General features: G+C 46.3%; 1 protein-coding gene across 1 annotated transcript in view; it reads right to left on the bottom strand.

The window, feature by feature from the left end:
* Positions 1-11,647: 11,647 nt before the first annotated feature.
* The window catches only part of PRDM15 (PR/SET domain 15), a 35,824-nt gene continuing 24,596 nt past the window's right edge, over positions 11,648-22,875 (bottom strand). The window contains exons 20-25 of the mRNA XM_066599414.1: positions 22,204-22,335; positions 20,796-20,879; positions 19,323-19,498; positions 15,834-15,908; positions 13,408-13,614; positions 11,648-12,238 (exon numbers count right to left, since the gene is read on the bottom strand). Of these exons, the coding sequence (XP_066455511.1) occupies positions 11,729-12,238; positions 13,408-13,614; positions 15,834-15,908; positions 19,323-19,498; positions 20,796-20,879; positions 22,204-22,335 (1,184 nt within the window). The 3' untranslated portion in view covers positions 11,648-11,728. The remainder of the gene's footprint in view (positions 12,239-13,407; positions 13,615-15,833; positions 15,909-19,322; positions 19,499-20,795; positions 20,880-22,203; positions 22,336-22,875) is intronic.

The raw sequence follows: 22,875 nt of genomic DNA, 5'->3' as shown, positions 1-22,875 counted from the left end.
GGGGCTTCTTGGGGCTGCAGAATACCGATCATGGCATTACAATCCACAGGGACATCGCATGTGCACGATATTGGGCCGAGCTTCATGGCCTGATACCGCGCTCGGCCATGTGAAGCTAGCCTGACACATTATTTATCCCACACAGTAGAAGTCATCAGAAAAAAAGAATACCCAACACCCAAACCGCACTTTTTTGGTTGCCCCGTCTCCAAGAGCAAATGGGCAACCAAAAAGTCGTATGTACTCCAAACTGGCACTAATAGCAACCACAGGTCCTCCTGCGAAAAAATAAAATACCTCAGCTCGCACTCGCCGGCACCTAGCATGTGGTGCGATGCTGCTGCCGGCCCCATTGAGAACAATGGGCAATACGAGAGCACACTCAAAGATTGGACCTGCTTCACACGGCTTCCCATGCCCAGGCTCACATGGGTGGATTCCAATTGCGGAAACAGCGATCCGCGTTCGCGGCAAAACGCAGACGTTGTAAGGCAGGTACTTCCTCTTTTTCGCTCACACTCTCGGATAAGAATTGCGTATTCCGCAAGCAGAAGAAAAAACGCAGAAAATTCTCTATTTTGCCGCGGACTCCGCATGGATGGCCTCCATTGAAGTCAATAAAGGTGTCCGACTCGCAGACGCTAGTAACAATGCATTTGGGTTGCTGGTAGAAATGGCGCAAATAATGCAAATATAAAAAAAAAATAACAACTGCACTGCGCATGACCAATGACGAACCGCAGCGGTCATAGGCAATACAGACATAGCAGGTACGCAAGGTTGCTGGCCGGGCTCACAGCCGGAATCCGGTCAGCCCAAGTGAGCGCAGCCCGAGGTAGGACATGCTTAAAGCCGAGAAAATCGTGTGAGATTTGTGCGTTGCAAGATATAAAAACGTCTCACATCCACAGGGATATCGCATGTTGGCGAGCGCGATATCGGGCCGGGAATCACTCGCCCGTGTGAAGTTAGTCTTAAGGGTTAATTGAGAGGATTCAATGTGTTTCCTCAACTCTCACAGACATGAATGGAGAGAGCAATACACATCCACATCCATCATATATCATTGCCACCAAGAGCGTTGACTTACCTCCTGGTGAGCAGGGCTCCCCCATCGTCCTGCTAGAGGGGGTCCCAGCTTCACATTTACATGGGACATGGTGAATACAATGGGACTGACATCATACAGAGGGGCGCCTGGGGAGATGAGCCAGGGGATTGTTAGGGACATGAATAGAAATGTGTTATCAGGGGGATGTGACAATGGGGTCCAATAGTGAGAGCAGTAAAAGTGGAGGCTTCATCTTCACATCAAAGCCTTCACCTTGGTGCAAACGCCACTCAACATGGACAACAAGAGCTGGTGGCCAATATGTGATAGATCCTGTGTGGAGTCAATAGTCACACGTCCCTCAGTGTCCCCATTCTAGAGAAGAAACATAATCAACTCTACTAATTGTCCTTTAAAACAATAAGCAATTGGATGATATTAGAGGGACTTTACTCCTGGTTCCTCACTTATATCGCCACCCTGGTCCACAGGCCATGTCTGGTATTACAGCTCAGCCCCAATCAAGTGAATTCCACAGAAAATCACATGTAAAAGTGCTTGTATTTTCAAAATGTGCTTCGCAGATATAGACTAAAATTAAAATTTAACCTTCATTGAAGTCTTTTCTTAAAAAACATAGATATGGGCCAACAAACAAACCAAAAACATATAATGACAAGGAGACAAATATAGTAGGGGCATTATAGTAGAATAGTTCGTAACTGTCAAAGCCACTGATAGTATATGGTGACTATAAGAGCTAGATGGTCATGAGTCACTATCAATGAAACTGAGTTATGACAGTGATGCCAAATTGTAGATCAAGTCCGATACTATGCATCAATATCCGTACACGGGGAGAGATGAAAACACCGTGTTGGAATGGCAGTTTATACGGGACTGGATCTGGGGCAACGAGTAATTTCCCAGAACAAAAAAGTCCGTAGACCTCTTCCATTTGGTCATGTATTAGCATCAATTGTCTGTGCTAGTTGATGCTATATTGGATTTTATTCAATCGAGTATATAACAGCTCTTGAAATCGGTATTTAGACTAGCATAAATTATAGATGTAAATCATTGCTAGGTACAATAGGATCACTTTGAAGATATAGCGCAGTGGTGGCGAACCTATGGCATGTGTGCCAGAGGCGGCACTCGCAGCCGTCGGCCGCTCACCACATTAGTAAATACCGGTGATGTCAGTGTGCAGCCGGGATCCTCCTCCCCCTCCTCTGACGTCCCCTACTTGGTTCTGCGAGAGCAGGGGAGGGGAGAAGGTGTCCGGCAGCACGTCACATTGTGCTCCTGGGATCAGTGGCAGCAACAGCACCAAGCAGAGGGGGCTAAGGGGAGGGTTGGGTCTCAGAGGGGGGCGCTATTACTACAGGGGCCAATGTGTGGTGTCACTATTACTACTGGGGGCCACTGTGGGATGTCACTATTACTACTGGGCTGATGTGGGATGTCACTATTACTACTGGGGCCACTGCGGGATGTCACTATTACTACTGGGCTGATGTGGGATGTCACTATTACTACTGGGGCCACTGCGGGATGTCACTATTACCACTGAGACCACTGTGTGGTGTCACTATTACTACTGGGGGCCACTGTGGGATGTCACTATTACTACTGGGCTGATGTGGGATGTCACTATTACTACTGGGGCCACTGCGGGATGTCACTATTACCACTGAGACCACTGTGTGGTGTCACTATTACTACTAGGGGGCCACTGTGGGATGTCGCTATTACGACTGGGGCCACGGTGCGGTGTCACTATTAGCCCTGGGGCCGCTGTGCGGGGTCACTATAACCACTAAAGCCGCTTTGGGGGGGGGGGGTCACTATTAGCCCTGGGGCCGCTGTGCGGGGGCACTATAACCACTAAAGCCGCTTTGGGGGGGGTCACTATTAGCGCTGGGGCTGCTCTGGGGGGGGTCACCCTTACTGCTGGGGCCGCTCTGGGGGGGTCACTATCACTGCTGGGATATGTTTACACGAGGTGGAAATGCTGCAGAATGTCCTCAGCGGAAATTTCTGTGGCAAAATCCACAGCATTTCCGCATCCAAAATCAGTCAAAATCTGCACCCAGTCTATTTTTAAACCGCCCTGTCCTTTTAAGAACGACGGAGGTAAAAATAAGCCCCGCCCCCTGAAGTGTTGGCACTTTACAATAAATAAGTGGGTTTGCCAGCAGTTCCTCAGGTGCTATGATTAAATGACCCTGTGAGCTTCTGGGCGATGAACTAGAATAGAATTCGTCCCTGTTAGTATAAATTGATGAGGTATCGAATAGATACTGATTGCGCAATATTCGGGACGTTCTGTCCCAGGGGTCTTGGTTAGACCCCAGTTGCGCAGTATAAAGGGAAGGTAGTACTGGTAAACTCACTAAAGGATTACTGATGTTTAATTGAGAAATACATAAACTTCTCACTGAGTACTAGCTGAGCTCATTAGCGGTGGCCTATGATAGTTATCCCTAGTCCTAATGAGCAAGATTTATAACTATCCCTAGCTTAGTAAAAAGCACAGCGATACCAAATCCAAAAAATGCAAAGAAATGAAATAGACAAAGCCTGTGGCTCTGATGGTGATGCTGTTATATAATCGATTGAATAAAATCCAATATAGCATCAACTAGCACAGACAATTGATGCTAATACATGACCAAATGGAAGAGGTCTACGGACTTTTTTGTTCTGGGAGAGAGGTGCGACGGGGGCGGGGCTAATTCTTGGAACTTAGCCCCGCCCCCATCCCGCCTCCTTACATTGCAAATAGTGCAGAGGGGCGGAGAGGAGGCAGAGAGGGGGCGGGAGCTCTGTTCCTGCTCCTGGCTCTTCCATCCTCCCCCCCCCCTGCACATGAGGACGACGTATATCGGCTCGGCGTGAAAACCGAGCTGATATATGTTCTTGGGAATGCACCCTTATAGTCACCATATACTATCAGTGGCTTTGACAGTTACGAACTATTCTACTATAATTCCCCTACTATATTTGTCTCCTTGTCATTATATGTTTTTGGTTTGTTTGTTGGCCCATATCTATGTTTTTTAAGAAAGGACTTCAATAAAGGTTAAATTTGAATTTTAGTCTATATCTGCGAAGGGCTTTTACACAAGTTTAATATAGACGCACTGCTGCCTCTGCGGATCTCTATTTTCCAAATGTGCATTTAATCTCATGCTAGGATGCATTTTTAGTACTTCACAAGATACATGGTAGGTGTCAGATAATCAGATTCTGGATTATTGGATAGTCACAGAAATGCATTTGTCATTGGACACCTGAGCAAGAATCAAATGTAGTATTTATTTCCATATGTTAGTACTTGAGGCTCCTTTGGCCGTAATGACATCAGATACTCTACGTGGCATACTTTCGACTAACGTCTGATAAAGTTGGGCTGGTATTTCCCTCCATTCATCCTATAAGTCTTCTGAGTTCTCTCAAATAAAATGCATTGGCCTGTCTACAATGCTGCAAGGACGTCATCATTGGACAGTTGAGCAATGGAAGAACATTATACGGAGTGACGAATTGCTCTACCCCATCTGCAGATCAGATGGAGGTACCTGGATGGGGAGGAGCCTGGGGAACGTCTTTTACCTGAGTGTGTTATGCCAAAAGTTATGTATGGTGGTGGCTCTGTTATAGTCTGGGGATGTTTTACGTGGCATGGCCTCGGTCTGCTGGTTGTAGTGACAAGGACCATAGACACAGAGGTGTACCCTGACATTCTAGACGGCAATGTGCTGCTAACAATGTGGGAATGGTCAACAAGACAACGTGCTTTGTCACAAATCCAACGCTGTTTTATGTTGGTTTGAGGATATGGATGTTCTCCGATTGGACTGGCTGCATAGATTTCCGAGCTGAACCTACTAAACAGCTCTGGGAGGAACAGGAACATCGGGTCAAAAAATATGAACAGCGGTCATCTTCTTCTTGTAAACTCGCCAGATATTTGCAGGATGAATGCAGGGAATATTTGGGGGGGGTTCTAAACAAATGACCTGAAAGCGCTGTGAAATAAGTTGACGCTCTACAAATAACAAGTCCCTTCCTCTTCTTTTTGAATTTCCATCTGAAAAGCTGCATAAGCTGGAAAAAAAAAAGGTCCTGTTTTAAGTCTAATGGGATTTTCTGAGCTTCTATTAGGCCAGACTCACACAGATGTACTTGTATGCGCAACATGCGGAGAATAGACGGCATGGATTGCAGTGGGCTCCTTCACATGGGTGTATTTGATATCCTCAATTTGGTCATGCAAAACAATACACAGCATTCTCTATTCTCCTGAGCATTTGCGCAGGAAAAGAACATATTTTGTACTCATTACGCTAATTGGCCGTTTCAAAAGCTGAGAGCATCAGTATGATTTTTTGTGCATGTGACTTGCGTGGCAAAAAGGGCAGTAAAAAAATGCTGTTGCGCGTGCAAATACAAAACGCCCAATCCGCAAAAACACGGTGCCAACGGACATCCACTCGTGTAAATCTGGCCTTACGCTCAGTCTAATCCCGTTCCATTTTATTTCAGTTTTTGTTTTGTTTTGCAGCACACTAGCGCAGCAGTCTGAGCTATTACTACTGTTTAATAAACATGAATTAACCAGATCCAGTGTATTTTTACCATTATAGTTATTGGGTGACGGGATCGGAACGAAAAAGGCTTCCGTTTGTTTTTGATGTTTCACAGACCCATTTTTAGTGCGCCGGCGCAGATGGTTGGAAAGACCAAAGAGTCAGAATGAATCTGTTAAAACCGGATGTAAGCGGAAGCAAACAGAGACAAACTGGTGGAATGCGGACATTTTTTAACGCATCAGTCTGCTGGATTTGTTAAAAAACACACAAAAAGGGAACTATGACCTGCAATTGAATTCCGTTTTCCTGTACGTTCTATGTTTTTTTTTTTTTAAGGATCCATATAAAGTGAGAATCAAAACACTGATGTGAATGAGTCCTAAACAAGAACTGACCCCTCCATAACCAAATCTCTCTCCTGTCCTGCCAGTTTGTTACAATGTGTCAGTGCAGTTGAATGTATCCTGGTGTGTAGCGCCAACTTATTCCACAACGCTTGTCATGTGATCTCAATTCCAACCAGCTCAGATCTACTTGGGGTTATGTACTCAGTTACTAGTCAAATTCTCAGGTAATGATTAAACGGTGTCCCCGCAGCAGGCACAAATAATAAAGCCTCTAGGTAATGGTGGGCGGCTGCATAATGGGATAGATGTGAAACTAAAAGGAAAAATTTCACTCTCAAGATGTTGTCTGATAAGCATCAGGCAGGGGGCTGCACTGCAGGGAAGTGAATGCGATACAAAGAGATCTCCAGGTAAGGGGTGCCGGGTTGCAAAAATGTGTTTCCGCCAGAGTGGCCCTTTAAATCTGAACAGATTTTCAGCCTCCGGCTATAAACAGAAAGCAGAAGTGTTAAGGAATTAATACACAAAGTACGTATAGGATACACAGCTCCGGATAGATGCGGTCACGGTGGGAGGCCGCACAGCAGATGTAGGGGGAAGCTGGATGAGACTACCCCCATGTAGCTAGATAAGACCACCCATGGGCAGAACTAGAACGGGCTGAGCCTCATGGCAAAATTTCGCATAGGGACCCTCATGGCGGGGGCACATAAGGGCAAGAGCTCCTGCTGACTTGTGCTTACACAAAATAAGCTAGACAAGATGGAGATATCCAGCAGCGGACTTGGATGAGACGTTTTATGAACATGTACATCCTTAGAGTGCTGACTGTATGGAGCGGAACAGGGGCCAGCCTCCTCCATACATGGCCGGGCTTTGACAACCAACACCTGCCTGCAACAGCCGCGATCAGCGTTCATGCCTAACGCAGCTGTTGACCCATTAAATGCCCGGATCGGCGTTCAGAGATCTGGAACAGCCCCCTTGCAACGGGACTGCAACGTGCCATTTGGGGGTTGTGGCAGTCAGGGGCTTTCTGAAGGCCCCCAGGGCTGCTATATATTTCTGCCTGTTCCAAAAGGTCTGTCTTAATAGCATGCTAGCAGAAATACCATTTACTGCAATCCGCAAAATAGTCACAAGTTAAGAGCTTATTCAGACGTGTGTATATCGGCTGGGTTTTCACGCCAGGCCAATATATGCTGTCCCTTGCAATGGGAGGGGCAAAATGGGGCGGAGCTAAGTTCTACCCTCATCCCGCCCCCTCCAATTGCAAATAGTGCCGAGGGGCGGGAGCTCAGAGCACTGCTCCCGTCCCGCCTCCTCCCCCTGCAGAAAGGGACAGCACATATCAGCTGGGCGTGAAAATCCGGCTGATATGCGTACATCTGAATAAGCCCTAAGGTTCCCTACGGGGACTTAGCCCCGCCCCCGTCCCACCTCCTCTCATTGCAAATAGTGCAGAGGGGCGGAAAGGGGGTGGAGAGGAGGCAGAGAGGGAGCAGGAGCTCAGAGCACTGCTCACGGCTCTTCCAGCCTCCTCCCCCTGCAGACAGAGATGCCGTATATCGGCTGGGCGTGAATACCCGGCCGATATACGGTCATCTGAAACAGTCCTCAGAAAGAAAATAACCCAAAGCCAACGCCAACCAAAACCATCGATATACGCACCCTGTAAAGCAAAACCATACTATATATCAAAACGTTTGAAATAAAATGATGAACCCGTTCTCTTAGTTTTTTTTAGCGTAAATCTACTCATTTAAAAAATAAACTAGAAGTGTTAAAATCATTTTTTTTAGCTTTTTACCCCCAATAAAACTAAAAAACGGAAAAAAAGTCAGTGAAAAGGATATTAAAAAAAAATGTAAAAAAAAAAATCACCCTATATGTCACAGAAAAAAAGCAGCAACAAAAATAATTTTGATAGCAAAAGGAAAAAAATAGGGCAGTAAAACCACCACATGGGTAAAATCCCTAAAAACTGTCTGGTCCTTAAGATACAAAACAGCCTGGTCCTTAAGGGGTTAAGAAAACATTTTGGATAGTAACACCCATAAGTCCGATCTATTGAAGTAAGGCCGGATTCACACCAGTGTATTTGCACTTGCAATGTGCAGAAAATAGAACCCACTGATTTACGTGGATTTGTTCACAAGCGCGTATTTTACGTGCGCAATTGCTCAATTTTTCTGCATATTTGTGCAGGAAATGAACACATCTGGCACTCATTAAAGAATTTGGCCATTTCAATGGCAGGAAGTAAAAAGTACAGTAAAAACACAGCTCCGCGCGCAAATACGCAACTGTCCTTCCACAAAAAAAGCAGAGCTAAAATGTGCGCAGATACACCTATGCCGGTCTAACACACTATTTATCCTGCAGGATGCAAGTAGAAAAAAAAAAAAACACGTAAAGCCAGAATTGTGCAGGGTTGGTCTCCAAGAAAATAATTTAATAAAAACATTTTAAAAAGTTGTATTTACACCAAAATGGTCCCAATAGAAACTGCAGGCCGCCCCACAGAACACGGGCCCGCCCCGGTCCTATCAGCATTACGGCGGTCAGAAGACGGCAGCAAAAATCTTTTAAAATTTGTACAGCAAAAAAACTATATAAAAATTTGGACTCTGAATGGTACGGACCCACAGAATAACGTTAGGTCATTTTTGCCGCAGTTTTTTACGCCATAAGAACAAAACCATCAACACATCAAAAATACAACTTGTCCTGCAAAAAACGAGCCCTCAGACCGCTGCGTCAACGGAAAAACAAAAAGTTATGATTTTTTCATGCAGAAGAAAAACCAAAAATGAAAGAAAAGAAAGATGCAGCTTCCTTAGGCAGTTTTCACGCGGCTGAGAAAATCGCGCAAGATTTGGGAGACGCACGAATAGGACCCCCATTCTTTTGAATGGAGTCATATACATGAGTTATTTTTTTCCCAGATCGCGGCGCAGGAAAAAATGGTGGCATGTCCTAACTTTGGGCATTCCCTCGCCCATTGTTTGCAAAGGGGCCGGCGCGGCATCGAATGGTAAGCGATGTGCACAGGAGTGCGATGCGAGGTTTGCCCACTGAAAACAATAGGAAACACTCCTCGAAGTGATGCGAGGCGGTTTTAACACAAAAATCGCATGTCCACGAGAACGATATTAGGCCGATATCACACTCATCCGTGTGAAATGAGCCTTAAGTAGTTAAAATGTGTCAGATGGAATCCAGTCAGATTGACGTGTTTGCGTTTCGGCACATAGCCTCAGGTATAGGTTATGACTAAGGCTGTGCACCAACACAAGGCAACCTGACTGGTTTTTGTGGGTTTTAATGAAAATACTAACGACGACCTGTCCGTCCATGCGTGAGTTACATGCTCCGCCCCTGATCACATGATGGTGATGTCATCAAAGGTCCTTTATCACGAGTGAGTTACATGCTCCGCTCCTGATCCCGACGGTGACGTCATCACAGTTCCCGTAAGCACACGGTTGCTGTCCAGCTAGCTGTTCGTTGCTTTGTAGGGGGAAACGAACACCTACTAGCAGTCATTTGCTTACAGCAACTGTAATGATGTTACTGTCATGTGATTAGTCACCTGTGTGGGAGGAGTCCTTGGTCACATGACCAGGAGGTGATCAGTGTGTGCAGAACTTTGCTGTGCTGCTTTATATCCCTGTTGTGTGAATGTTGAGCTGTGTGGTGTGACGTGCATGCAGCAGAGCTGTGTGGTGTGACGTGCATGCAGCAGAGCTGTGTGGTGTGACGTGCATGCAGCAGAGCTGTGTGGTGTGACGTGCATGCAGCAGAGCTGTGTGGTGCACTGTGCCACCAGAAACACAGGTACTAAAAAAATTTCCTAATAATTACTATTTAAATAAACTTCACATCCGAGTCTGGATCGGAATATTTCCGTGTTGGCTACTTGTGGTGGTGACCTCCTGACACTTCCCTGCACGGATGAGGAGTGAGCATTGTTTCTTCATTCGGTCTATCAGAATAAAATACTAGGCCGCCAAGTGTGCGCTCACCATTACAGGCTTCAGAATACAGGGCGCCAATGTTATTACACTTCATATTACCTCAGTTGGTTTAAGCAGCTGGGAGACGTTTGGCAGTTGTGAAGTACAACAGGACGCGCTCCGCTTATATCCGCCCTCCGCAGAGTCACTCTTTATTAGGAATTTGACACTTTCCAGGTATAATAAATGCGACGCACGCGGTCTACAATAAATTATATGTTACAGGTGAGGAAAAACAAAACTGCACAAAATCATTTGTTCCATGATCAGTCCTGGAAGTGTCCTAAAAGAGCAGTAAATAAAAGTCATGCTGACAACCAATATGGCCTCCACTACAGCTGCGCACCGGAAGTCAACCGGCCTTTTCCACATTCCTACAGACCGGCTGACTAGTTTTCACATTCATGTATCGGTTCTTGAAAGGCTTGTATCCACGCCAGATTTTAATTTTGCAACCAAACATGCACGTTAGCGGTGCGGATTTTGGGGCCGAATATCCCACAGGAGGGCGTAGTCCACACTGCGGCAGAATACTCCACCCTGTGCGAAAGATCCCTTCGATCGCTTTCACGCTGCCGAGAAAATCGTGTGAGATTTGTGCGTCACAGGACGCACGAATATGAACCCCATTTTTATAATGCGCATGCTCTATCTTTGCGCGTTTCTCGGAACGCATGGCCCATCGATTTTAGTGGGACCTTTAATGCCTTGCATGCCGTGCGTTACGAGGTTTCCCATTAAACTCAATGGGAAACACTTCCAATCCTCCATCGCACGTTCCGGAGCGCGATATCGGGCCGAATTTCACGGCCTTATATCGCGCTCGCCTATGAGTAGGTAGCCTGAGTGCTGCATTGTTGGGCAAGATCAGGGTTCTGCGAAAGCGTAGAGCTATAATGGCAGCCATATTGGCAGTCAATCAACTTCTCCAGACTCTTGCCCAATTATGCAGAAATAAACTTGGAAAACTAGTCAGACGGTCATCGCATCCGTCTGGGAAAGCTGGGTGACAAGCACTGCAGGAGCTGCAATGGCAGCCATATTAATGGTCACCCAACTTTTCCAGAAATTGACTGAAAAAGGAAAAAAAAAAAAAAAAAGTAATATTTACTGGAACTTTTTTTTTTAAAGGGGAAATGTGCGTCCTTTCATGAGATTGTCATTAAAGGGGTATTTCAGTAAGACTAAGTTATCTCCAATCCCATTGATAGGCGATGATTAGCTCATCAGTGGGGGGGTCCATCACCGATCCTGAGAAGAGGGATACAGTCAGTCACCAAATAAATGGAGTGCAGATTGTGCATGCTGGTGCTGCTCCATTCGTCTCAGTGGCAGCGTTGGAAAATGCAAGCACTCGGCAATCGCTGGTGCGCTCATTGAAATAAACGGAGCGGCGGCGTTCATGCGCAACCTCCACTCCATTGATATGGGGACCGACCACGGATTGTTGGGGTCTGTGCGACTCTCAGTGGTTGGAGCCCCACTAATCAGCTAGTTATCGCCTCTTCTGTGATGGGGGGATAACTTGGTCTTACCGGAATACCCTTTTAATTGTAATACTGAGAATTATTTATTGTGTTCACAATTTTATGATCACATATTATTAATGCAAACACCCCCCCCCCCCCCCCCAAAAAACAAAAAAAAATCTCATCATTAAGCAGTAACCATTGTTCCAGTTCATAGTTTAGTCGGCGACTAAGTCATAGCTTAGTAAGTGTACATCTGTTCTTGCGAGTCCGCTTCTCCCGGCTGCACAGCATGTGTGGGAGAAGTGTGAGGTTCCTGGTCTGTCTGCTCTGAAGGCTGTTCTTCCTCCGTTGGAGGCGGAGTTTCACCCACGGGTACTGCCCTCCATGTCAGCGGTCCCTCCGTCGCAATCTGCCCTCCTAATGGGGCAATGGAATTCACAAATGTGGTGAGGTTAATGAAATGGGCCACAGGGTGAGGGCCAGCAGCCTCCTGTGCCGCTGTTATCGCCAGCTCGGCTGGCCGGTTGTGAAGTACTGCGCTTCCGCTCACAGCATCAAAGGTCACAGTCAATATGGAGCTGTCAAGTTGGAGCTGGCGGTCAGGAGCTGTCAAATGACCCACTGCCACAGGCTGCAAGCTGGCAAACTGAGCCCCCGCCGTCGTAGTGATGGGAGTGACTGTTATGTTGGTTAAGCCCACAGTGCATGATGGGACGGGAACGTTTCCATCGCTGATTGTCACCACAACCTGAAATAGACAATAAAATCTAGTGCAAAGAGGTATAAACAGTAGAGTCTATGGGTAGCGCTTGTAGCTGAACTCATGCGCTGGCGCCAAGGCCCCTAATTGTTGTAACCTGAACACCCTCCTAAAGTTATGCCGCCAGCACATGGGCTGCTCCCACTCTCCATAATACACATGCGTGTGCAATATATCACTAGCTATAGAAGATCACTGCTCTGGCCAGTGATTGGCTGTAGCAGTCACATGTCCTGGTCAGCAGCAACCAGGAACACCATAGTGGTTGTGAAGCAACTTTAAGTAGTGGAAAGCCCCTTTAAATTTCCAGCTCTACCAATAATATATCCCCCACTAAATGGCAAATCCACATATTCATTTTGATTTAGTAGGGTAGAGGAGTTGTGAATGCCGCTCAGGATGTGACCAGAGACCGGCCTCCGGTCCCATCCAGAGACCGGCCTCCGGTCCCATCCAGAGACCGGCCTCCGGTCCCATCCAGAGACCGGCCTCCGGTCCCATCCAGAGACCGGCCTCCGGTCCCATCCAGAGCTGCATTCACAACTTTACTAATCTACCCCCTCTTAGAATCAGTCAGAGATGCAAGAAATTCTTTGACATTCGGGTGGGATTTGTAATGGCGGCTGTGGATGAAACCGGAGCACAAAAAGCAATATAATTAACCACTTCAGAATTACAGAGCGGCTATAAATGTCCTGCTATGTGTATGGAGCGAACTCAGTAGCCGAGTCCTCTCCACAGCCAACGGCTATCAGCTGCTACTGACAGCCGCTGGTAACGGCTGCGTTTAGAGTTAATTCTAATTGCGTCAGTTAACTGTGTAGGTGCTGCGGTCACTGACCACACACTTAAGTAGTTAGCAGGAGGGGGAACGACCCCTCCCACACCCTATTGGTAACCCCCACAGTGCGATCGGAGGGTGCCAAGTAGCTTCTAAGGCTGCCATACATAAATGTCTTTCAAGTCCTGCCCATAGTGGGGCAACATCAAAAAAGTAGGCACCCTAAAAACTACCTCATTCCATCAAAGAGGAGCCCTCACACAGTCCAATCAACAACAAAAATGAGTTATAAAGTACTGGTCTTGACTTTCTGTAGCCATATTCTGAGACACATAAGTACAGTAGTATCCCAATATAGAAGAGGGTGGTCACTGACCTGCTGCAGGGTCTCTACAGCGGAGCCATCCTCTTCTCCAGCGCCGCTGCTGAACTCCACCTCCTTGTTACTATACTGTGCATACTCAGAGTCTCCATGTATCGTCTGCTGCACCCCGCTGTCATCCTTGTCCTGCTCGGTGTGAGCAGCCACCAGTCGTAGCGGTTTACTCCCCTGCATTTCTTCATCGTCTTCGTCTAATACTGGCTGTGAGGAGACATACCCATCTACATTACAGTTACCAGGTGAACCCCGCACATGGCCCCCCCTATGTTGTAGAAAACACCGAGAAGAAGGGACAAATACACTTTATAGACTGTAAATAATAAAGTTCTGGCTGCCTCTAGCCACCACTAGGGGGAGCTCACAGCAGACTGTTGTAATACAGAATTCAAAGTATAAAGGTCTACAATAAGCTCCCTCTAGTGGTGGCTGGCAGAAAAGTGTCATTTAATTACATGCAGAGGTTTGGATCAAGAAAATAGAGCTCTGATCCTTATGAAGATCGAATCAGCTCAGAATATCGGACTTAAAACAAACCTCCCGTCCTGGACAAACAAAGATGGCCGCACACAGTGTGCACCAGGTAGTCAGAGAGGCTGTGCAGCCATCTTTGTTTGCCCAGGTCCGGACAGTCACATTTAAAGGGGAAGTCCAGCCAAAATGATTCGATAAGTCATAGATATAAGTTTGAGAATCACATTGGTGAAGTCTGACCTCAGAACACCACATTGAAAAAGCTCAAACCCCTCTGACAGTGTGCCGTATGTTCTAGTCTGACCACGGGGTCTGCCTTCTCTATAAGGATCTTGAGCTAAGATCACAGACTTAAGTCAAAGGATCTAGTGAGGTGTCAGATACAGGTGAGGAGCTTTAAGATAACAGCATTATATTATAGGGACACATCTAAGTGGTTCTCATTGTTTTCTAAACTGATGGACTCCTTTATTAGTGAATCTGTCTTACTAGGGGGGGCTCTGTTCAGAAACTTGGCCAGCAGTTACAAAGAGTCTCTCGTTGTGGAGGGCCTTCCTGTTCTGCATTACACAGACAGGCAATAAATATGAATGGACACGGTGTAATACTTCATTTCACCTGTTGGGATGCTGCAGGGAAGCTAGACACTTACTGGCTTCCTCACAGATTCCAGCTAATTTGCTTGGGTCTTAATGGGGGACACTTTTTGATCAGCTTATTGTCAATGGACCCTTCTAGTAAGTAAATTCAACCCCAAGGCCTCCCTCACACAGGCGCTGCTGAAAGTGCCATGATTTACTTTTGTTTTCGGGTGCAGCATCGCCGGCTTTTAGCACTCTTCATCATTGATGGGGACCGTTAAACGCCCAAAAGTAGAACAGGCACCACTCAAAAATTGCGGTGGTAGAAAGCGCCGCGATGAAGCGGCTGTGTAAGAGGCTTCATTGAAAACAATGGGAGCCTCTGACAGCGTTTAGTGCTGCGCTGAAATAAACGTCCGTGTGAGGGAGGCCTTAGTTAATTTTCTGACGTATCATAGACCAATAAGCTGGGAGTATTATTAAAAGAAATTCCCTGGGAATACTCTGAACTTACCCTTAGAAGAGGCCATCAATGTGTTGTCGGTGAGGGTCCGACTTGAAACCTTTTGATCAGCATGGACAATGGCGATTCTTTATATGCAGCGGTTTCTGGTACAATAGCTCAATCCCATCATAGTGAAGCATTCCAGTGGAGGCTGGTACTAGATATTTGTACAGCATGGGCCCCACTGTGGTTTGGCTCCATGCCCCTTACTGTTAGGCATGCGCGCTGTGGCCCCTTCTCAGGCCACTGATGTCACGTCCATTGGTCACATGGCCTGAGAGCAGTTCAGTCTCATTCAAGTGAATGGGACTGAGTTACAATACCAGGTACGGCTGCTGTACAATGTAGAAGCGCTGTGCCTGGTATGGACTGAAGTGACACCGGTGGTGACTCAAGCGCTGCTGCCGCCACTTCCATCGGCTGATCGTCAGGGATCCCGAGTCGTGGGCGTCTGCTGATCAACAACTGATGACCCAACCTAAGGATAAGTCATCAATAGTTTACTCCTGGAAAACTCCTTTAACTGCTCTTCCTGGAAAATCATTAAAGGGGCTACAGCGGTCCAGAAAATGAACTACCCCAATAATTCCGGGTCCTGGGCATCAGAGCTCCAGCGATCACACAGTGATGGCTTATTGCTGCTGGCTGGCTCATAGCTGCCCATTGCGGTTATCCTTTTATTGGAACATAACTAAGGCTGGAATCCCCCTTTAAATCCCTTTCCAACGAGTCACCAATATCTTACTATACAACATCATTACAGAGGATGCAGACGAAAGTTTAGAAGACCACCGCCACCACCGTAGAGTTGGACAGATGGCATGGATATGCCCCAGGTGGGCATAGAACCTTGTACTGGTTACCTGAACAACCGAGGTTTCGTCAATGGCTGTCTGCTCTTCTAGATCGTTCAAATCTTCTATCCGCAAAGAAAGGACCTGATATGGATTAGGTTCATCTTATTAGATCTTTACATGGAAGGTCTATTATTATAAGGTGCATTAGAGGGCGGGGGAGGGTGTGTGAGCTGGGGCCCCTACTGACCACTTGAATAACAGAGCCCACTACAAGCACTAAATGGCAATCTTAAAGGGGTGTTCCTGTTTCGGCTTTTCATAGCCGAGATCGGAAACCACTACCCATGGTTACCAGCCACCCAGCCGAAACCTATGGAAAGAGCCGAGCGATTAGCGCAGCACGGTTTCTGTACCTCTCATTGACGTGAATGGGAGATACGGACACACTGTAGCACCGCTCGCTACGCTGCTTCCGTACCTCAGAGTTACAGGAACATATCACGCTGTGCTGCACTATTTCTGTAGTTCCCATTCACGTCAAGGAGAGGTACAGAAATAGCGCTGCGCTAATCGCTCAGCTCTTTTCGGCAGGTGGTCGGAACGGAGCGGCTGGGTTTTGCCATCTTTCCATTCCGAGATGGGAATACCCCTTTAAAAAAGGACCCGTCATCTCTACTAGTAAATAATCATGTTCCCCATCATACAACAAGTATGGAACAGGTTTTCTTAGAACTCTGCCCTGTGCTGTTCCTCTTCTATTCCTCTTGAAAATCTATGAATACATTGGTAATTGGGTGTTACCAGTTGGGGGTAACAATCAGTGCCCACAGCTCCAGTCTGCGACAGCCTTTGACAAAGAATTGTAACACCCAATTGTCAGTTTAATCATAAATTTCTAGGAGGAATAACGGAGGAACGGCAATGCAAAAATTATAAAACAGGTCCTCCAGAATTATTTAATGGGAATTGCAGGTATTTAAAGGGGTTGTACTGCAATTATACATTATCCGTTATCTACAGGATAGGGGGATAGCTTTCTGATTAGAACAGGGGTCCTGTGTTCCCCGTCCTCCTCACTGCGGGGGTTTACTGCAAGCTCTGCAGTGGGGAGATCAATGAATCTCTGTTCACAAAAGCACACTAGCACGCCATTCCCTTTCAATGGGATAACGGAGATAGTCAAGCGGCACCTGCTCGGATATTTCAGTCAACCCCATTGAAATGAATGGAGCGCAGACCACGCATGCTCGGCCAGCGCTCCAATCACAGTGATGTTACTGCGGGAGGAAGAAGAAGTGACCCCCAAAGTGACAGTCAGTCACACAGGAGTCCTGTTCTTGAAATCGGCAGGATAACAGCAGTGAGACCCCCCATTGATTAGAAGTTATCCCCCATCCTCCAGAGTGTAACCTGCAGTTGTGGTACAACCCCTTTAATAAAACAGACTTATCAGGAAGTTCGTGACAGATTTATGAAACTGTCTAAAGTAAAAAATAAAAAAAACTAAAAAAAAACTGTCTTTGTTGCCCATAGCAGCCAATCACGGCACTGCTTTCATTTTGTAATGGAAGCGGAGCTGTGATTGGTTGCTATAGGCAAAAAAGACAATTTTTCTTTTAGACAGTTTAGTGAATCTCCCCCTATTGTAGAGCGTTAAAGGAGGTTGTCCTATTTCGGCTTTTCTTGGCTTAGATGAGACACCCGCGTCTCGTTTCCCGATCACCTATGAAGCAGCAGTCTTAGGTCGTTTCTGAAACCTCCCATTGAAGTGAATTGGATTTACGGGAACCTCATATCACTGCTCGCCATATGGTTTCCATAACACCCATTCGCTTCAATCAGGGTAACAGATACAGCCGCTTTGGCCGTTTCTATGACACCCAGCAAGGTAGTCCCGAACCAGCCGCCTGTTTCTCATCTCAGCCAAGAAATGCAGAGATAAGACAACCCAAAGCAAATCTTCATTTTTTTATCATTGCGTCAAATTTAGGTCCAACATTCTGTAAGGATTTGTGTCTTAAGATAGCTTTACAGTTTCTGCGGCAGACCTCCAATTCCCCAGCATAGAGGAGCTAAATGATAAAGTGCGTCCTGCCTGCAGCCACCACCAGGGGGAGCTCAACATGAAGTTGATCATAAAATAGCCCAACATATAAAAAGCATTGCTACGTGTACGGGCAGGAAGAATTTTATCATGTAACTGTCTATATAGGGGGATTGGGAGCTCCGACCGCTGTAGAGATGCAAGATTAAATCAACACAGAATTTTTAAACCTAAAAAAGACAAAAAAGGGGGAGATTCACTTTACAGCGGTACTTCACAGAAACCAAGTGTAAACCGTATTGTGAATGAAACCTAATGGGATCACTGGCAACTAGGTTTACTGTAAAACACTTTTTGGAGAATGCAGTGCTGGGATCTGGTCTACAGGGAGAGCAAGTCCATATTGTGCTCCCCTCAAGAAGGGAAGTGGGGGATTTCCTAGGAATACCCCACCAAGCTAGTAGATGCTTAAATATGGAATGTTTGCGAAATTAAATTACGGTCTTAAAAGTAGAGCAATGCATTTCAATCCCAGCTAATCAAGTGCATGGCACACCAAAGTAGTATGCAAGACCAGTAAAACAGGAGTTGTGCCAACACTGAAAGTTACCTCATATCTGCAGGATATGGGACACGTTTCTGATCAGGAGGGTCCAATCACTAGTACCCCCACCCATACAGAGAGCACACTTGTATTCAGTCATCTCTGGCAGTCCCATTGAAATGAATGGAGCAGCAGTGTGCAGAACTGACCAACGCTTTATTTGTGCGGGGACCTTCAGTACTCCCATTCCCAGAATGGGGGGTTCTCGTTAGATCCCCACTGCTCAGAGTTAGAGGATACGTTTTAATATTGACACAACCCCTTGGACCACTGTGCTGGGGGGGGGGGCGGCTCCATATGTAACTCATAAAGGGATTGTCTTGTCAGGGTCCCCCAACCTATATATTAGTCAGAATAGTCTCACCTGCTCGGAAGGACTCTGTGTGACAGCGTTATATATATGATATATGCAATTATATAATATTAGACAGACTGAGTTTACCTATTCAATAACAGGTAATTATTGGGGGTTATCAATTCAAAAGGGGTTGTCCAAGGGTTGCAAAAACATGTGACCCATGCAGCAACATGAACATATACTCCCCTCTCCCAGCTTCTTGCATCTCCTGCGCCAGCGCTCGGTCTTAATGACTGCTGTTTGTTTATAGTCAGCCAGTGTACAAAAAGTCACAGGCTGCTGCAGTCAATGGCAGAGATCAGCAATCAATTGCTCTGCTCTGCTCCAGCAGCCTGTGACATCCCATAAACAGGCTGCTGCAGCCTGCAAATATGACATCACGGGGGAAACGCAAAGTGGCGGTGCGGGACACAGCAGGGAGCCAGAAGAGGCGAGTATATGTCTGTCATGTTGATGCTTGCAGCATGTTTTTGCCAAAAAAAACAGCTTGGACAACCCCTTTAATGACCAGGGGAGGACCAGGAGTAACTTGTAGTGGAGAAATCCTACCTCGGGGTGCTTGCGTCTCAGGTGGCGGCTCATGGACGCTCGGGTGGAGACCTTGGTTCCACAAAGATGGCAGCTCTGAGCCTCCACCTTGTCGTGTGTAAGCTGCACGTGTTTCTGTAGCATGTACTCTGTGACGTACTTCTTGTCGCACACCACACAGGTCCACTGCTTCCCCACTAGATCAGAGGCACAGAAGACCAAGACACATTAGATACACAGCTTATCTATAGGAGGAATATACTTATATAACAGCATCCAGGCAGAACATCTCCCCTCTCCCTATATGAGAAGGGAGATGAATCTACTGAGCTCTGGGTTCACGTTCATCTTCTTGCTGCCCATTACATCAGTGCCCCCTCCTGAACACAACGTGTGGACCTAGTGGCCACACACAGAGTGACCCTCTGCCCTTGGTACATCTATAGCTCTGCAGTCCAGGGGCGCATCATTGGTGGGCGAAGCCAATGGACACATGGGTGAAGAAAAGCTGGTGTAGTCTTACATAAGAATGTATAACGCCTATTCCTCTGCCAAGTAACCTACATCACAGATTTGTGTGCGGTTCTAGCAGAGCTGAACTTTGTCAAAATTGGGAACAGAGATTTCTGTGCCACAATGTGAAGCAACATGACAAATTCAGCTCTGCCACATCAGTATATAAATACCAGTAAGGCAGCATTCCTGCAAGTCAATGTAAGGCTCTTTATACAAGCCTTATAACAATGACTGTCAATTGAAAACCAAGCCAGAATACCATACACAGATAGCTGTTTGAGTTTTTTGCGAATAAAGTGTCTAGCATTGGCTTGCAGGAAGGCTGCTTTCCAATAGGTGGCGCTGAAGAGGTATCGTTCCATCTTCCTTATTTGCATATTTCCCAGAGTAGCATGGGTGGCCTTAAAAGTCCCCTCAATCCTCTTCTCTCCTTAAGGAGAACCAATACCTTTCCCAACCCACATCTATAGGTCTCTCACTAGGCAGGCCAGTAAGCTATTGCCCACTGTTGAGGGGCAAAATCCCAGAAAAAGCTATTTGTGTATGGATTCTGGCTTGGTTTGTAATTCTCAGTCATTGTTACAAGGCTTGTATAAAAAGTCTAACATTGACTTGCAGAAATGCTGCCTTGCAATAGGTGGCGCTCCAGAGGTATTGTTCCATCTCCCTTATTTGCATATTTCCCAGAGGAGCATGGATGGCCTTATAAGTCTTCTCACTCTCCTTAAGGAAAAACGAAAGCCTTCCCGACCCATAAATGCCAGTTACACAGTAAACAGGCTCTGTGATACGACAACAGAATCCAAACCATAAACCTTTTACGGTTAAATAACTTTGGAGGCCGCTAGAGGGTTCACTTGATCTTACGGGAAAATTTGGTTCTGGCCACTGATGGGAGTTTAGTTAGCAGTGACAGAAGAGCACCATGACACCCGCTGCCATACTTGTAACAGAACTGTGACGACAACATATAGTTACCTGTATGGACCAATTTATGGGTCTCCATCGTGTTCTTTTCACTGAAGGTTTTCCCGCACAGCTCACACATAAAGTCCTTGATACCTGTGCAAAAAAAGGGATGCAACATAAGAGGCTCAGGGTACAGAGCAATCCATAGGAGTTGGTATATATAGTATATATATGGACTGGGAAAGACCATCCGGGGAAAGTCCTGCAGTCAGGCGGAGATCAATAACCACTTCTGCGCTCAATATTGTGCGACAGAAACTCGGAGCAATGCCTGCCCTGTGGTCAGCTCTTCTCTACCGCCTCCCAATAACATACCAGGCAATTCAAATAGAAGGATGCAGAAGTAAAGCGGATTTCTTCACACATACTTGACAGCCAGAATGACATGAACTTAGAAGAACTCTCCAAGAATAGAAATGCAGTCCTAGGCTCTCACTCACGACCTGAAGGTTGCAGGTTCAATCCTCGTTTTGGTCAGGTAGCCGGCTCAAGGTTGACTCAGCCTTCCATCCTTGCTGGGGGGTAAAAGATGGAAGGCAATGGCAAACCACCCCGCAAAAAACAGTCTGCCAAGAAAACGTCACCCTAGGAGTCAGTCATGACTCAGTGCTTGCATCAGGGGACTTTACCTTTCCCTTACAGCTGTGCAATTCCACAGAACTTAACACGGGTATACCAACTTGACATCGGCCGTACGACGAAGGGCACCCACAGAACAGCTCTAAGATTAACAGCTTACGGCCGAGCAGGATTCCGCAAAAATAAAAGAGTTATTAGGAAACCGATCTTCTCCTGTCTTCCCCGGTCACCTCACCTCCAGCTGTCCAAATCATCTCCTTCTGACGATGAAGCGTTCATTCTCTGTGTTCATGAACACTCGTGGCGAGACAGCACGCATACACAGTCTCTGCAATAGATTGGCATTCCTTCCTAGGCAATGAACCTAATGTCACAAGTGACATAGCGTACATTGCCCTTCAGGGGGAAGAATGTTGGCAATGGACGCATTATAACAAGATGATGATGATGATCTGTCCGGCTTGTGGTGAGGGGACCCGGAGGACTGGAGAATATCAGCAAGGAGAAGATGCGGTAAGAAGACTGCCTGGGGAGGAATAGGTAAGTTGGTTTTTTTTCCTTTTTGTAATGACAAAACCCCTGTAAGGGGTTAAAAAACTTGAAGAGTTCTTCTATCTTTTCATGTCATTTCGTCTGTTGTATGGCAGTTCATGTAGGAAGAGATCAGCTTTACTTTTGCACCGTTCTTTTTGAATCACCCAGTTCTAGAAGTTCTATATACATGATGTATAAGGAAAATACATACACGCTACATATTGATTTTTATAAATCACACACACAGTTCCATGAAGACTATATTCATAAGCTATAAGGGCTATACACATGCCGTTCTTCTCACCTGTGTGCCGCTTGTAATGCTTCAGCATGTTCACCTTCTGTGCAAACTTGCGGTGGCACTCGGTGCACTCGTACTCTTTGATGCCCTTGTGCAGCTTCATGTGATGCCGCAGGGCATGCTTCGTCTTCATCCCTGAGGGAAGAATGGTTAGGGCCATGAACTGGAGATGCCACATAAAAGAGAACTGTTGGTTATAACATATTGAAGGGCCTTTAGTGCAGAACTTTCGAAAAGTAGCCTAATTGCAGGAAATGTGGTAAAATAAAAACTAGCCATAACTCACCTGATGACATCCCCATCGCTCTGGTGATTATTTTGTTGCTGTACATCCACAAGACCGCTGCAGTCAATCAATGAACTCGGCGGTCTCACACTGTACACACTAGCACCACTGCGGAGTTCAGTGATTGGCTGCAAGAGTCACATGGAAGTACGGCACATCATCGCTAGAACAAAGTAAACAACGACCAGCAGAGACCCCCGGAGTGGTGGGGATTTTAGCGGGTTATTTTGTATTTTACCATATTTTCGGCTATTAGGATAATTTGTTTAAAAGACCAAACACCTTTAAAGGGGTTGTCCCGCAGCAGCAAGTGGGGTTATACACTTCTGTATGGCCATATTAATGCACTTTGTAATATACATCGTGCATTACATATTGGCCATACAGAA

Source organism: Eleutherodactylus coqui, chromosome 4 (assembly GCF_035609145.1).
Source record: "Eleutherodactylus coqui strain aEleCoq1 chromosome 4, aEleCoq1.hap1, whole genome shotgun sequence".
NCBI classification, from domain to species: Eukaryota; Metazoa; Chordata; class Amphibia; order Anura; family Eleutherodactylidae; genus Eleutherodactylus; species Eleutherodactylus coqui.
This window is presented reverse-complemented; position numbering and strand designations above follow the sequence as displayed.